Genomic DNA, 17827 nt, shown 5'->3' with positions numbered 1-17827 from the left:
CTGATTCCGAGGTTAATAGGGGCCATAGAAAAGTAACATTCCACCTGGCTCAGTTCCTTTCGGGTCATGGTAGCTTCCGACAGTATCTACACTGTATCGGGCATGCTGGTTCTCCCGAATGTCCGGGTTGTGCTGGTTTAGAAGAAACGGAGGAACACGTTTTGTTCGTGTGTCCTAGTTTTCAATCTGGACAATCTTGTCCGGAGGATGGGTAATGACGAGTTTGGCTGGAATGCCGTTTCATCGGCTATGACCCACATCGTCTTGGAGCTATACCTAAAGGAGGTTGCATTGCGCGTTGGACTTGGAGAATGGCTATTTCAGACTCTATACAGGAGGTGATCTAAGGATTCGGAGACGGCTACGTAGATCATACAGGTACCCAGCGGTCTAAATCGACCATTATAGTGATTAAGTGGCCATCCTGGTAGCGTTTGATCCGAGCCCGTGGTTGGAAAGGGATCCTCGGTAAGGCGGGGTGGCTAGAGGTCCCACGTCGGCACGTTCTTCTGTGTGCTGGTTGTAAGGACCACTCGGCAAATTGGCTACCTTGGTGGACTCCACAAAGCGTGCCATCGATGTTCATCTCTGCAAGTTAACCTTCCGGGACAGTTTGTAACGGTGTCTTCTTGGATGCTAACCCATCCGTGCACGTCTGGGAAACTGCTTCAGAAGGATCATGTCCTGTCGTATCCAAGGCCTTGTTCAGAGGTTTAGGTGCTATTTAGCGACCGGCTAGTAATCTCTCAAAAAGAACAATTCGAGAGGGCAATACTGCCGTGTGCAGCATAGTTATCGCATGTTCAATGGGATGGGAATGCAAACGAACATGAGACAGATATGCTTGCATAGGGCAGAATAGAACAGTTAACAGATGAAATGTTAAATAACAGTTATTTGAATAAGCATTGAACAAAACAGCTGTTTTGAGAAGCAATGAGAAATTTACTGAATTGTTTATGCGCGTTCAATTATTGATATTGTGTTATACATATATGTATTTCAAATTTTGTGAAGAAAAATTATGAACATTTTGTCCATTAAACGTACGTGAGAGCCTTTTGATATCAGTTTATTATTTTCTTTTTTATTTCCAGCTCGCAACTATGTATCAACACAGCGATCGTATACATGCATCGCTTCTACGCATTTCATTCCTTCACACAATTTCACCGCAATAGTATAGCTGCTGCTGCCCTGTTTCTAGCTGCAAAGGTAATGCATATTTGTACTTCACATTCTGTCGGAGGAGCTTATTTTTCACCGATTCTCTTTTCCGTTTTTAAACCAGGTCGAAGAACAGCCACGAAAGCTCGAGCACATCATCAAAGTGGTGCACATATGTCTGGGCATGGAGGCGCCCGATCCATCCAAAGAAAGCTACGCCGAGCAAGCTCAGGATCTGGTGTTCAACGAGAACGTGCTGCTGCAAACACTCGGGTTCGATGTTGCCATCGACCATCCGCACACGCACGTCGTCAAAACATGCCATTTAGTCAAAGGTGGGTTGACTTCATTGCAGAAATGGAGAATTGATGGTCTCACCATACAAAAATCCGGCTCACTACTTTCAATCTAGTGCTTTACTGATTGCTTCCTATTATGGCAAATTACCATTATGCAAAATCAATCGGAAGAATGACAGAGTGGTGCTGCTTCTTACTTTAAAAATAAGTAATCCCAAAACTAACGTTATCAATATGTTTACATATATTTTCAGCTTCCAAGGATCTAGCCCAGACGTCCTACTTTATGGCTTCTAATAGGTGAGGCATCAGACAATTGCTCTGCAGCTCTCATATCCCAATGTACGAATTTTTTATGAAATTATTGTCCCTTTTGTTACAGTTTGCACCTGACAACTATGTGTCTGCAATATAAACCGACAGTAGTCGCTTGTTTTTGTATACATTTAGCGTGTAAATGGTCCCGATGGGAGGTCAGTATTGTTACTCCGTTTAATAAAAATATATTCTTTACACTGTTATATCTATAAATGAGTCCATTTTATTCATTACTTTGTATCACGTAACAGATTCCACAGTCGAATGAAGGCCGCCATTGGTTTCATTATGTGGACAAAACCGTCACGTTAGACCTACTCAAACAGCTGACCGACGAGTTCCTTCACATCTTTGACCGGTGTCCGACGCGGTTGAAGAGCAAAATGAAATCGATACGCGCCGAACAGCCACAAGCGGTAGGTTTTCTCGGTTTAGTCCCAGCATAAGCGAACGTTCGATTTAAAATTATAACTCTTGCTCACAGGATGACTCGAGTAGTCGGAGAAGTTCCTCGGCGATGCCGAACTCCTCGTCGTCGGCCATGGCCCGTGGCATTGACGACGCTGGTCCGTCCTCTAGTCATCATCGGTCATCGTCCCATTCGCACTCTAAGCAGAGCTCTTCAAGCGGTGAGTTACCGATCAGTAGTTAGCTAGTGGGGGTTTCGGTTGCGAATTATTTTGCCGAAAACAATTTAGTAGAAATAGTAGATTTTGTAGTGTTTTATTTGTTACTTGGTTACTTGGTGACTAGTGAAGCGGCTTCTTAAATTTATTGAGTAGGTATGAGGACTCTCGCCATAGACGTCAACTTCAATATTTGACGATTTTTTTATTTGCTTTGTCTCCCTTATTGACAAAGATCGTTTGGTATAAGATCACATGGTATATAGACATTTGACATAGTGAACATTTGGTATGATCGAAATGCACCCTTCTTTATTATGCCAAGTGTCCACTATGCTAAATAACCGTTATACCAAATGCCTTTATGCCAAAGGATTTAATTTAGATTAGGTTCCACACCCATGCAAATCCTATGTTAATACGTCGTTTTGAAAAAGTATTCATGAATTAGTATTCTGTGACTATTTCACTTTTACAATTCTGAACTCCGGGGAAGCATCGCGAATTGTTCGGATTTATTAGCATTGGATTGCACTTGAAATGTAATTCAGGATCCATATAGGGTATTAGTTCCCTTATTAAGCATGTGGCTCCCATTTTCATCCTACGAAAAACAAAGGATTGAAGCGCCCTGAAAAGGGCACTGTAATAACGCATAAGGGGCCATCCATTAATTACGTAAGGGTTTATGGAGGAAGGGGGGGTTTGAGAAATCTTACGCGCCATACAAAAATAGTTGGACTTTCATACAAAAAATCTTACAATGGGGGGTGGGGGTGTCGAAAAATCGTAAAAATTGGCTTACGTAATAAATGGACAGCCCCTAAAGCGAAAGAGAGCCTATAGCTCTTTACCTCCTCTCCTCTTCATGGCGTAACGTCCTCCTGGGACAAAGCCTGCTTCTCAGCTTAGTGTTCTATGAGCACTTCCACAGTTATTAACTGAGAGCTTCCTCTGCCAATGACCATTTTGCATGTGTATATCGTGTGGCAGGCACGAAGATACTCTATGCCCAAGGAAGTCAAGGAAATTTCCTTTACGAAAAGATCCTGGACCGACCGGCAATCGAACCCGTCACCCTCAGCATGGTCATGCTGAATACCCGTGCGTTTACCGCCTCGGCTATATGGGCCCTTTACCACAGCGGGTTAAGAACTAGACGTGTGCGCCGCCGTCGCCGACGATTTTTTCACGCCGCCGCAGCCAGTCAAGTTGACCCGGCGCGCCGCTGTACAAATTTTTCCTCGCCGCCAAACAAATTTTTTCACGCCGATGAGAAAACGACAAAGTACTTCACGAACTACCTGTTTGAACCTGATAGCAATTAAAGTGGTAACACAGACAAACAGACGTAACACTTGCGAAATTTCCATCGATCACGCTTTTAACGATCATTTTAAATTTTCATAGTTGTGGCTTTCACAACCTGAGGCGCGCGCATTGTTTTTCTATGTGTTTGACGTTTTACACTAGCGCCTTGTGTTGACGATATTGCACAACACAGTGATTCGTGCAACTTTTCCATCAGGTGATGGTAGTATGAACTGGGCGATGGATTTCCATGAAAATCGTTCCAGGTGTTACGTCTGTTTGTCTGTGAGTGCGAGCTAACTCATCCGCCAATTCATTTCCAGCGATGGAAGAATGGCCAGGTACCCATACAAGGTGAACAGCGTTTGCTGAATTCAGCTCCTCGATTTGAGTTCCACAAGCGATAACTATCTTCTACCTAGAGTTGGCCGAAGAAAGTGCTTCAATAGCAGTCTGGCTATCTCAACAGATCTATATTACTTTGCCCATTACGTGCTGCTGAAGTGCTGATTGCACTCCACACATAAGAACAAAGATTTCGGCCTGAAAAACGGTGCAGTGTACCAAGTGAGTAAGACTGATACAGCCTTAGCTCACGAGAATGAACACCAGTACCTGTTCGACCTTCGAGAAGGGAGCCATCAGTGTAACATACGATGCCGTCTGAAATACTTCCTTCCAGATAACCAGATGTCCACTCTTCCCGGGAATGGAATTTCGTGGAAAATCCTACGAAAAACAAAGGATTGAAGCGCTGTTTGTTTTGTTTCATATTTTTGTATTTTTTGTTGGAAGTGAGCACGCATGAAAACCAAAAGAACGGAATCAATCGGTGCCGTAATCGCTTGTTTTCGAATAGGATGAACATGGGAGCGTGAGATTACTGATGGCACACATACACTATATGGAAAATTACAAGCAATTGTAAGATCACTAGGAGCAAGGACAGCTTTCACCAGAAGTGGAAACAACAAGGTGTGTGTTAAATTGCGCTGCCCCCACTCGCATATCAGTCCCATTTGACTTTTCAGCATTTTTGAGTTAACGCTATGAATAGTCATCATTTTCAACGTACTTCTATAATCCATAATAAAAATTGAGGATTTTTATGTCGATGTGCGAAAAAAATACCAAGTCATAAGCGTCCCATATTGAAAGTACCCGCATAAAAGTCCCATCATGGATTTGTGTACCTTGTAACACAAACTGTACCGATTTGTAGTAAACGTTATATTTTTCACAGTTATGTATTGAGGTGCAAAATAATCTGTGAAAGTTTCGAGATGATCGATTTTTTTTTTTCAAATTATGACGATTTTTCAAAGTTTTACATGGACACGAGTTGTCAAACATCAAACCCTGTTTTCTCAATTCCTACTTTTTGCAAATGGGACTGTTATGCGAGTGGGGGCAGTGCGGTTCACAGGAGTTTCCTCTACTAAACCGAGTACCCATAGACGGTAAGTGCAAGAAAGTGCTTCTTGTTTGAGATGAATGTGTAGTGGGGCAACGTCAAAGAGAACTTCGAGCGCTGCCGTAGGAGTTGAACAGAACGCTCCAGACATCGCCATTTAGCACATCCTTTGGAGATGGTCTAATTTTGATTGGACCGTTCTCACTTCGCCCTTTTGCCACCACACAAGACATCCATAAGCCAATATTGGACGAACAACAGTTGTGTAAATCCATTTGATATACTTGGGTTTAAGACCCCAAGTTGTACCAAAGGTTCGCCGGCATTGCCCGAAGGCCATACAAGCTTTCTTGATTCTGAACTCAACATGAGGTGTCCAGGAAAGCTTGGAATCAAGAACGACTCCAACGTACTTTACCTGTTCAGTCACATCGGTTTCAGAATCAAAGAGACGTAATGGTCGAACACCATTACGGTTTCGCTTTTCCGTGAAAAGAACAATAGATGTTTTACTCGGATTTACCGAAAGGCCATATTGGCGACACCAATCCTCAACTACCTGAAGAGCGTTTTGCATCAGGTCGAAAAGGGTGCTGATGCACATACCAACTAACAATGTTAGGTAGTCGTCTGCAAAACCATAAGTAGGAGAACCGTTATTATTGAGTTGCCTCAATAGCGTATCTGCTACGAGATTCCACAAAAGTGGTGATAATACTCCCCCTTGGGGGCATCCACAAACACTAAATTTCCTAATCGCCGCTTGGCGCAATGTCGAGAAGAGATGTCGGTTTTTGAGCATTTGGAGAATCCAATTAGAAATCATTGGAGATATACCATGACCCCGTGCGGCTTCCAATATGACATCGAAAGGCACGTTGTCAAAGGCACCCTCGATATCTAAGAAAACGCCCAGGCAGGATTGCTTTTGAGCGAATGCCTTCTCGATATCGTAAACAACTTTGCGTAAAAGAGTCACAGTGGACTTTCCAGATTGGTAAGCATGTTGGTTCACATGAAGAGGCACATTGGCCAGATGAACATCACGGATGTGATGATCGAAAATGCGTTCTAAGCATTTCAGAAGAAAAGAGGTCGAACTGATAGGTCTGAAGCTCTTTGCTTCTTCATACGACGCACGACCCACTTCCGGAATAAACTTCACAGTAATATCCCGCCAGGGTTTGGGAATATACCCTGTAGCAAAACTGCAAACAAGTAGTTGTTTCAAAACATGTTTGAAATGATCAAATCCCTTCTGAAGCAAAATAGGATAAATTCAATCTGCCCCAGGAGATTTGAATGAAGCAAAGCTTCAAGTGCCCATTCAATCGATTCTAAAGTTATGATACTCCGAGACGATGCTAAAGAATCATAACTACAAGAAAAGACATCAGATTCATCCGAAGATGTAATATCCACACATCCGGGGAAGTGTGTACTGAATAAACATTCCAAAACTTCCTCATCAGAGGAAGTGAAATCATCATTTGGCAAACGAAGTTCGTTCACTTGAAAATCCTTAGATTTTGCAAGGATTTTGTTCAATCGACTGGCTTCACTCAGACTGGAAACATTTGTACAAAGGTTTTTCCAGCCGGATCGTTCAGCAGACCGAAGAGCTTTCTGGTAGGCCTTGCGAGCCGATCTGAAAGTCTCCGATCCAGCCGCACGTCGTCTGTTCCAACTCTTTCTACATTGTTTCCTGTGCTTCGCAAGATCAGAGTTCCACCAAGGGGTTCCTCTTGTGGTCTTCGTGTTATGTCTAACACTTCCTCTCTAGCAGATACCATGAAGGTTGGGCGGTTGCATATGTTAAGTAATCCAAGATCTGTACTACTTAAGTATTCCATCAAACTGGAGCCTCTCGAATTGATGTCTGAGCTGCCCCAGATTATATGGTGAGCATTAGCATCACTACCAACAATTAACGGAAGGCCTTTTGAGGTGCAGTATGCAATGACTTGCTTGAAGGCATCCGTAGGGGATGGTTCATCATGCGGTAAATAAACCGAACAATAAACGTATTTCCTGTTAAGTTTTCCAATAGATACATCGATTGTGATAGCACATACATCTCTAGTAGTTAGTTCAGAGATGAGTGTAACAACGATTGCGTTGTTGACAAGCACACATGCTCGAGGCATGTGAGTTTGCCATTTCTTTTTTACTAAAAGTAGCAAACACCGAATTCACAAGGTTTCCTAGATAAAAGTTCCTCTTACGAAAGTAAGGTTCTTGGACCAACACCACTTGGGCTGTACCATTTTGCATAAGTCTACAAAGATTGATCGTTGCATTTCTTTTGTGCTGAAGATTGATCTGAGCTATCCTAACCGTAGCCACCGCCCAAACTAGGCAAGATTATACTTTTAACAATCACAGCACAAAAAAGAACAGCAACAATAAAGCCAGATCGGTATCGATTTGAGTGCGCCAAAGGCGAGGATGCACAAAATACACTGTGTAAAACGCATAATCAGAAATCATATAGGTGAAAATTTAAACTAATTAATAACATCTTCATAATCCCGCCCAGATTCAGCCTCAAGTATGAGATTGAAGAAGGGCAGCTGATTGTCTCGGAGAAACACAAGGTCCACCACGCTATTGCTCCGGTTAGTACAGTAAGGGCAAATCAGGCCAAAGATTTCAATAGATCCTATCTGCATTTGAGAGGCTCTGTTTGTTCACTTTCTATTTCAATTCTTGCAAAGTAATGGTACACTTCAACTACTTTTGCAGTACAAACCAAAAGACGACTGTTTTGACCATCGTTCTCTGCAAGGAGACAAATAAACAGCTGAGATATCAACGAAAGAGAGGGGAACCAAAAAGAGCCTCTCTTCTGCAGATAGGACCTTTAGATATGTTTGGCCTGAAATACTGTGGAGGGTGCCCTGGTACTCCACAGGCTCGGTTTGCGATTAGTTTTTTATAAGACCCCCCATAACCATTCATTCCTAGGCACGGTAAGCGTAAAGCCGCATAACACATTGAATTAGGGGTCACCTGATTAGTGGACTCCTACCACTGGAACAGGCGGGCCGTATTCTTAGCTAGTTGAACTAACCGCTACCGACACTACACAGCTATCTAGGCTGATCAAGAAAATAAGTTAATATTGGTGATCAACTTTATACGGGCCCGAAAAGCCGGCATAAGATGTTAAGGACAGACTTGTTAGAATCGCAACATGGCCACCACAATGGCCGGCTTTGGGCCCTACTCACGATTTCGAGCGCACAAATCTCTTCGTAAACAAAACCAGCGGACCTGATTTTCTTATTTGCAACTTATTTAAAGTAAGGAAGAACAGAATAATAAAATTCACTGTTGTTTGATGCTTGCTTCTTGAGATTTGTGAGTTAGAAGTTCTGATGCACTGTTGAAGCGGGATTTCAAGACGTTTGTCCTTAAAGTGGAGGCGATATGCGTACATTTTACATGCGCCTAAATGGAGGCATGTACGCATATGGCCTCCACTTTTTCGTCTTATTTAACATCTTATACGATTACTGGTTGTCTGGGGTGCTTACACTGTAAGCCCTACAAAAAAGCTGCTAGGGAAAATACTCAATTCGGTTTCCGCAGGGGCAAGGGCACGAGCGATTGTCTGGCGCTGCTTTCTACAGAAATTCAACTGACCTACGCTCAAAAAGACCAAATGGGTTAAGTATTTTTGGATATTAAGGGGGCTATCGATGCAGTTTGCGTTAATGTCCTTTCAGACAAACTCCACGAGTTTGGGCTTTCTCCGATTTGAAACAACTATTTGTACAACTTGTTGTCTGAGAAGAACATGTTTTTCTCTCATGGTCTCCTCCAGGGCTCATGTTTAGTTTAAGCTCCATTCTTTCATTTTTACGTCAGAGCTATCGACGAATGTCTCGTGGAAAATTGCTCGCTACGACAGTTTGCGGACGAAGCCATGGTTTCTCTCACCGGGCCAGAGGCGGAAGATCTGATTGAACCACCGTAAAGCTTAGTTGTCTTTTCTAGGAAGCGTGATCCAGCAGATCTAGAGCTTCAAATTTTGGGTAAGGAACTCACTCAAGATCTTTCACATTTGTATCTTGGGGTGCCACAAAAGTTCAGCCTATTGGACGCAGTGGCTTAATTTCCCCAACAGGGGAGGAAAAAAAAAATCTTGGGGTCTGGTTCGACTCTAAAGGCACCTGGGGAAAGCATATTAATTATCTGTATCAGAAGTGCCAACAACGAATCAACTTCATGCGTACACTCACCGGAACTTGGTGAGGTGCCCACCCCGAGGATCTGATAAAGCTTTACCGTACAACGATACTGTCGGTTCTTGAATACGGTAGCTTTTGCTTTCAGTCCGCCGCGAAAGCACACATCCTGATTAAACTAGAGCGTATCCAGCATCGTTGTTTTCGGATCGCGTTAGGCTGCATGAACTCGACGCACGCAATGAGTTTGGAGGTACTTGCAGCAGTACACCCTTTATCAGATCGTTTCGTGGAATTGTCGTTAAGATTCCTTATCCGCTAGGAGGTGCAAAATTTATTGGTAATAGGCTCCTAAAGTCCTATCGGGATTCTTGTTTTAAACCACAATATATGGTTCAAGAGTACATATTTACTCAATTTTTGACGTTTTTATTAACCGAACCGTAGTTGAAAAAATATATAATTTTTATTTTTTTAGCCTTTTGTCTCGTCCCTAGCTTATAACACATACTTTGAGCACAGACAAACAGACGTAACACTCTGATAATTCACATCGTACACCGATTTAACGGTCTTTTTTAAAATTTGATAGTTGGCCAACTGCCCAACCGTGGCGCTCGCATCGTTTTTGTTCGAGTTTGACGTTTGCTCACTACCGCCACCTAGTTGGTGATCGGCCAAACATAGGCCTTTTAGCATTGGGCGAATATGTTTCCGTGACTATGATTTGAATCGAAAAATGTTCGAAGTGTTACGTCTGTTTGTCTGTGCTTTGAGTGATTTTTTTTTCACCGTGTCAGATGTCAGATATGTCAGATAGGAACATTTTTGAAATCCCAGTGCGAAAAATGTCGAGCTCAGTCACACAAGGTTGACCTCAAATGTCAAAGTAGAACTATTTACCATTTTACTTATTTCGAATTTTCTCATTATTCCTTTGTTTTTCAAGTTCGAGTAAAGTACAATTCCGATTAGAATACCATGCTTGATCGTATTATTCAATATAAGCGAGATTTCGTCTTTAATTTTAGGATCCTATTAAATAATTTGAAATGCTAATCGAACGAACACATCAAACAAAATTTATGGCAGTGTACTACTCGTACATCACTCTGGAGGTTAACTCTTCTTTGAATGTTCTCAACCGTGATTGCTTCCCAGATTTCTCCAATTCCACTATAGTTTTTGATCTGATTCCTATAATTTTTGCAAGCATCACCACATGTTAGTTGCGACAAAAAAATTTTCACAGACGAGTCTAAAACAAATGATTTCACTGGATTTGGTGTATTTCTAGGGATTCATAGAGCCGCCTTCTTCTTCTTCTTCTTGGCGTAACGTCCTCACTGGGACAAAGCCTGCTTCTCAGCTTAGTGTTCTATGAGCACTTCCACAGTTATTAACTGAGCGCTTCCTCTGCCAATGACCATTTTGCATGTGTATATCGTGTGGCAGGCACGAAGATACTCTATGCCCAAGGAAGTCAAGGAAATTTCCTTTACGAAAAGATCCTGGACCGACCGGGAATCGAACCCGTCACCCTCAGCATGGTCATGCTGAATACCCGTGCGTTTACCGCCTCGGCTATATGGGCCCCATAGAGCCGCCTATAAACTTCGAAATCCTTGCTCAGTATATGTCGCAGAATTGACGGCTTTTCACTATACATTAGAGCGAATCGCCTCTCTTCCCTCTGATCAATATTTCATTTTCACGGATAGCCGCAGTTCAATTGAGGCTATTAGTTCAATGAGGCCGGTGAAGCACTCCTCGTATTTCCTAAGTGAAATACGATCAATTCTGAGTGCTTTATCGAATCAATCATATAATATCACCTTGGCTTGGGTCCCTTCGCATTGCTCGATCCCGGGCAATGAGAAAGCGGACTCGCTCGCCAAGGTGATGGGTGCTATGGAAGGCGAGATTTATGACCGTCATATTGCATTCAATGATTTTTTTTTCGATTGCTCGTCAGCATGCCTTGGCCAATTGGTCACGAAAATGGGATGCAGGGGAATTGGGCATTCAATTCTCTCACAGGTATCGAAGACGGCGCGGTTTAAGGGGTTGGATGTGAGTCGATCGAATAAAGTTCACAGATAGCAATCGCTATAGCTGTGGTGCAGGCTATCAATGTCGTGCGGGAATGTCCCGAATATTGCCAGATCCGATTTATGTGCATCCCTTAGGGCCTGAAGAAAACCAGAAAAGGAGGAAGACATTAAAGATGTGTTGGAAAAACCTGATCTTGAGTACATGAAGCTTGTGTACGACTTTTTGAAACAAGCTGAAGTCTTCGTTTGATACCCCCGTCTTGTTGTTGCACTTGTCTACCTCGTGTCCCTTTGAAAATCGTTTGTTTGTATCGTTACAGTTTGTTTGTCCACTCTACGTTTGACTAGCAGCGACTACGCCACGCCATGCTGCTGAGAGTCGAAGAAAAACCACATCATCCCATCCCTTCCTCAAACATTATTGTTCTCCCTAACCTCGACCAAACCACAAGTTTTACGGTTTCTCAAAACTAATCTAGTAAATAAATCAAAAGTATGAAATTGTAAAAAAAGAGTTTCAAATGAACTCAGCTCCTTTATGCCAGATGGCGCATGAGCCTTATATTAATGATTAAGTAAGATCAAACTTGATTATTGATTCTGAGACAGTCTGCAACCTTTTGTTGTCTAAATCAGAATTGGTGTTCAAAGGTAAATGCTGGTGCTGGAAAATTGGCGTTTTACGAAACGCAACATCGGCGCAAATGACTAAACCAGTAATAGGGGAAGCAAGTCAACTATCACACAAACTTGACAGGATAAAGCTGGGATCATGTTTGATTTAGTTCTCATTAGACCGCAATCAAGCTGGCAATTCTTTAAGCCTGTTTAGTGTTCGATGAGCACTTCCACAGTTATTAACTCAGATCTTCATCTGCGAATGACCATTTTGCATATGTAGGTATACACTGTGTAAATCAAAGGGGTACCGCTGTCCGATCACTTTTGCAATATTTTCAACGCCTTGCCACGCCCAGACCTGTGAACGAAAACATTTTATACTTTGTATACACAAAATTCAGCATATTTGTAGTTCCGTGTCAAAAATTGAGCTCAATCCACCAAAGCAAACTATAGTTACACCATCTCAAACTTGGCCATTTTGTATGAAAATCGGCGTTTGTCCGATCAATTATGCACCACAGTGTATATCGCGTGACAGGCACGAAGATACTCTATGCCCAAGGAGATCAATGAAATTTCCATCAGGAATGGTTCCTGAGCCAATCGGGAATTGAACCGGTCATCATGAGCCTACGAGATGTCAATCAAGCACAAGGTCAACCTCTCTCAAGCATAACGTTGCAGCTGAGACAGAGCCTCAGATCACCGACTGTGTAATCTTAGAACTGTGCAGCACAATAGCCTCTTGATAAACATTAAATGCAAAAAAAAATCCCTAGAGTTTTCGGTGTATGACGTTATGCAAGTCGTAGTCCACATACTAATCCAAAGTTATTATTTCAGGTGACCCATCGCTGAAAGCATCACAATCATCATCTTCCAGCCACAAAATTCCTTCATCTTCCGGCAGTTCCCGTTCTCGCGGCGGTGAACGTCCACCGTCGTCTTCATCGCAAGCGTTGCACCAGCAGCGGGAGATGATGGCAGGTGCCGGAGGTGGCCACTATGGAACCGGTAGTAGTTCCAGCGGTAAAATGCAGCAACCAATGCCACCCCATCACAGTAGTAGTAGCCGTTCCGGCATGCCACCACAGTCGTCTTCATCGTCGTCGTCGTCTTCGTCTAGATACGGCAACATGCATGATGGTTCTAGGGATTCAAAGAACCGTATGATACCGACGGCTGCTGCTGGCGGTTCCTCTTCATCATCAATGAATCCATACGCCCCAACTAGCAAGGTTGACCGTCACGGCGTCAGTAGTGGCCAGAAAGGTCCATCGCTTTCACTGATGGATGGTAAAAATCAGGTGAAATCTCAAAGTTCCATGATGGCGGCACCGCTGTTCAGTGGCAGTAATCCGGACATGTCCGGCCGGTCGTCATCGTCGTCGATGATGAAGCAACCTTCGTCGGCGTCCTACGGGTCTCACCCACCTAGCTATAGTCAATCGATGAGTAATCGGAACAACACCATGCCTTCTAATGAATCGCAGTCCGTCCCTAATCCGCAGTTTAAGAACCAGATGCAACCGCAGTTACCATCATCAGCTGGTTCCGAGTCGTCTTCATTCCGCCTTATTGACGACAGTAACCGACTGACTGAGCCGATGCAAATCTGTACACCTCCCAAGCAGTCGAAACCTTCGTCAATCTTCAGCCCCGACTGGAAGGACACGCAGCAAGCCGAGAGCAACAACATGTCCAGCAAATCCCGATCGCAAGGCCAACTAGCTCAGCGATCCATCAAGGAAAGCCCCAAGGAAAAGAAACCGACCGTACCACCGGCCTACTCGGATCAACAGCAAAAGTCTCGCTCGATCACGCCGAAGAAAGAACGACGTGGCGAAGCTGCCGTAACAACTCCCGGCGGCCAATCCAAGACGTCGTCTAGTGAGAAGAAATCCTCATCTACGTCCGCGAGCCTAAAGAGGACACTGATGGATGCGGCGTCGCTGGAACCAACGGATTTGCTAGGTAAGCGTTGGCATTTGGTTTTGAATGTTGATATTTTAAATTTAAAAAAAAAACTTCATTTTCGGTTTTATCATTCAGGTATCAACAAGCTTCCTCCTGGTGGGCAAGCGCCGGTGAAACGATCGCTTCCCAACAGCGAACAAGTTCGCCAGGACGACGGAACCGATTTCCGGGAGTCGAAAGTTCGGAAGGTGGAAATTCCCTCGCCGTCGGAAAATCTGTTTGCCTCGTCGTTCGATTTGTCCAGCACGTTCGACAAGCAGGACGATAGCTTCTCGATGTTTTCGTTTCACGATCCAGGATCGCTGCTGTCGCAACCTCTGCTGAACGACTCGAAACCGGTGATCGTCGGTAAAACTAGTTTCGCCAATACGATCAATGGAATTGAAACCAATCCGGCGTTGGTGAGTAGTTTACTCAAGGAAAGCCTTTGTAGCACGGAAAGCAAGTTCGGAACGCTCGGCACCAGTGGGAACGGAAGTAATAGCGCTACTACTGCGGCTACTTCGATTGCTTTGGGATCATCGAAGCAGGCCAGTACTGCACAATCTTCACAATCGGTTTCAAGCTTGAGCGCATCGTCGGCTCCAAGCATAGTGTCCAATGTACCTGAAGCTACCATCAAAACAGAGGCTCCATCATCTCTGGACGTGAACGCACCGTCTGCAATCAGCAGTTTGCTTGCACAGTCCGCACCAATAATGTCAGCAGCGCCCACTTTGTTAGCCCCGTTGTCATCCTTGGGAAGTGTTGCCAATCTTGCTTTGATTAGCAGCGAACTTACGACACTAACGGGCGATTCGGTCTCAGCACTTACCAAAGAGGAAGAGCACCGGCGTTCCAAGTCAGAGAAGAAGAAAAAGAAGGACAAACACAAACACAAGGAAAAGGATAAATCTAAGGACAAAGATCGCGAAGAACGGAAAAAGCACAAGAAGGACAAGGATCGGCACCGGGACCGAGAACGAGAGAAATCCGATCAGCCGAACGATCCGTCAGCTATGGTCCCCGGGCCAATCAAAATCAAACTTCCCAAGGATAAGCTGAATCTCCACCCGCTCACGGAAACCGGTGGCAACCCGGCGCCGGCCGCCGCCTCCGACATGGGACTGAAAATAAAAATCCCGAAAGACCGACTCTCGGGTGCTTCTTCTCTCAGTAGTTCTACCGGCGCCGGTGGAACGTCCGCAGCTCCCGGGGCCGCCAGTTCTGCCGCTGGTCAATCAGCTCTACCATCCACCACCCCGCTCAAGTTGAAAATCTCCAAGGACAAAATCGAACACTACAATATCAGCGACGGTAGTTTCAACAATGGCTCCGGTCACGGACATGCCACCGGGACCGGGGGTCACCACAGCCACGGCAACAAAAAGAAGGATCGCGACAAGGAGCGGGATAAGAGCAAATCGAGCAAGTCGATGGCAGCGGCTGCAACGGCCACTGCAGGGAGCGCGATGACCACCAGTGAATACAACAAGCAGAATGGCAACACTGGTGGCAATAACGGGGGTTCCTCCGCCTCGGGCGGACAGGCTGGCAACACTTCCAGTAAATCTTCCTCTAGCAAGGTAAGTGACGATCTGTCGTTGTATTTCTGATAGTAAAATGTTGGTAATCGCCGCCTTCCTAGAGAATATGTTGAAACGTGTGTGCGCGAGCGTTCGGGGACAGCGTTTGTAAACCGGCTGAACCTGAAGGGCGGCGCACACCATTAGCACTGTTGATCAAATTCTTTAATTATTAATATGCGTACTTGTGTAAATAAATTATCACTCACCGTCTGGGCATGGTTTCACGATTGCCCAATTACGAGAGGAGAATGATGGATCTTGTTGAACTAGATGCAGTTTCTTCATATCAAGTGAAACTCCGGCGATTCGTTATTACCCAACGTTCATTCCTTAACTCGAGTAAATTTTAAAGCAGACGTGTTTGATTTTTGCAACCTATGAAATGTTTTCATTGACTTTGAACTTTACTTAATAAAACATCTGGATATTTAAGTTTGATTTACATATGTGTGTAGTAATTATAATTGATTGTGTTTCCCAGACATGTGTTCAACCTATTTTCATTTTTTTTTCTTCAAGCAAGAATTGAAAAATCTGCTGAACAGACACCTAAAATTTAAGCATTTTGAGATTCATCTTTTTGTTAGCGTTCGACTGCAATGTTTAATCTTCTACTCACTTTGACTTCCTCCTCCTAATAGTTTTTCATCAGGCTTGATCGCTCTCTACTTTGCTTTTTTTTCAAAATCAAAGTGACCAGCGATTAAAGCCACTTACGAAAACTTTCAAGAAAACTAGGAAAAGCTCAAACCAAACATGACCGTCAATTTAAAAATTTTACTCGAGTTTGCCCTCCAGGTAGACGTTTTCTAAAACAACGATTGTGCTGAGTGGTGATAATTTAGTTTTCCTTCACTGTTTTCTTCTTTAAGTAAGTAGGTCGCAATAAATTCTCCCTTTGGCTAATGTATAGTTTTAAAACAACGACAATTTAGATAATTCGTCCGGATATGTAAACATCAAGCTCAATCTATCTAATGGATTGATATGCTCGAACGAGAAAAAAAAAATGCTTTAGACAAAAAACATTCAAAACAGATAAAAAAACAACATTTGTTCAAATTTTGCTAAAAAAATAAAAACTCGCGCAATTTGTTCTGTTCCACTGTGTTTTCCATGTGATAGGGTTACTGATTGCCAGTGAGCACGATTTTGAAGGGCGGCAAAAAAAATCTATGGCAAGCAAAAGTTGACTTAAAAACATATAAACTGTTGTAGTACGAAACGAAACAAACGTTCAGCTGTCACACGAACTGATGATGAAAAGCACTGAAAATGGTATTAAATAAAAACGCATTTTTTACAGAAAACCAACCCGTGAATGTGCTGTTTATTTTGTTCGATATCTTGTTATGCTAAGAAACACTCGCTGGTCTAGTTTGGCTACGACCAGCGCCGAAAGAAATCTTCCGTTCTTTTGATCGATTCCCCAAAGTTTTTCTCACTTGTTGCTTCGATATGCTGATGCACATTTTGGTCCACTGCGTTTGTTTGTATGTGTAGGTGTGTCAGTGTCTTTCAAGATGCTTGATAGTGTTTTTAAAAGTTTGCATAGTTAGGTTACGCTTCATATATCTTCAAGCCTGATTTAAAAATAGTTAGGTAAAACCATGTCATTCTCTACTACAAAAATATATCATAAACTCATTACATTTCAAATTGAAAAAAAAAGTGTTCCGGAACAGAGTAGTGTTGCTCTACTTTCTCTATGAAACACACATGGCCTCAGCCTTGAAAAAACTCTAAACTTGGAACCGCATCGCTACACACTCAGTTTCTATTTCGCTGTTCGGTAATTTTTTCACCGGAAAAATTCGGTAGAGCGAAAAAAATACCGTTGTTCGGTAAAAATCAACCATTTTACAAAAGTTCGGTGATTTGATTACCGAACAGTTTGTACTTTGATACCTACCTGTCAAATAAATTACCGTACGTACTGCAGAAACTAAAAAAAGCAGTATACTGTACGAAAAATTACCGAACAGTTCGTACATCGCACCCTACATTACCGAACAATCAGTAAAGTGGTAAGAAACGCTTACGAAACGTCGAGTTGTGGCAAATGGAATTTGTATTTCCATATATCAAAGCTCAAGTATTTTTTTATAAAGTTCTAGTTCCTTGAGGATGGTGTTACCATCGGGAAGAGCATCATATTTGCTGAATTGCTGTAAGTATGCATCCTAATATTGAATCTGGCCATCCTCTATTAAAATTATCAACACAATATTCCAGCCGCTGGCAGCTTCTCCAACTCCAAAACGATAAAAATTCAC

General features: G+C 43.2%; 2 protein-coding genes across 2 annotated transcripts in view; one reads left to right on the top strand and one right to left on the bottom strand.

Annotated features, from left to right (window-relative positions):
* LOC115253479 (KAT8 regulatory NSL complex subunit 2) overlaps positions 1 to 17827 on the bottom strand; it is a 598461-nt gene that overhangs the window by 27696 nt on the left and 552938 nt on the right. The window lies entirely within an intron of this gene.
* Positions 1 to 17827, top strand: part of LOC115270152 (cyclin-T) — a 43291-nt gene that overhangs the window by 14295 nt on the left and 11169 nt on the right. Inside the window, exons 2-9 of the mRNA XM_029879306.2 lie at positions 1098 to 1215; positions 1292 to 1502; positions 1721 to 1766; positions 1849 to 1939; positions 2036 to 2200; positions 2269 to 2413; positions 12850 to 13980; positions 14059 to 15548. Coding sequence (XP_029735166.2) covers positions 1098 to 1215; positions 1292 to 1502; positions 1721 to 1766; positions 1849 to 1939; positions 2036 to 2200; positions 2269 to 2413; positions 12850 to 13980; positions 14059 to 15548 — 3397 coding nt within the window. The remainder of the gene's footprint in view (positions 1 to 1097; positions 1216 to 1291; positions 1503 to 1720; positions 1767 to 1848; positions 1940 to 2035; positions 2201 to 2268; positions 2414 to 12849; positions 13981 to 14058; positions 15549 to 17827) is intronic.

This window comes from Aedes albopictus, chromosome 2, assembly GCF_035046485.1.
Source record: "Aedes albopictus strain Foshan chromosome 2, AalbF5, whole genome shotgun sequence".
Classification (NCBI taxonomy): domain Eukaryota; kingdom Metazoa; phylum Arthropoda; class Insecta; order Diptera; family Culicidae; genus Aedes; species Aedes albopictus.
The sequence above is the reverse complement of the archived record's forward strand: the minus strand, read 5'-3'. Positions and strand labels throughout refer to the sequence as shown.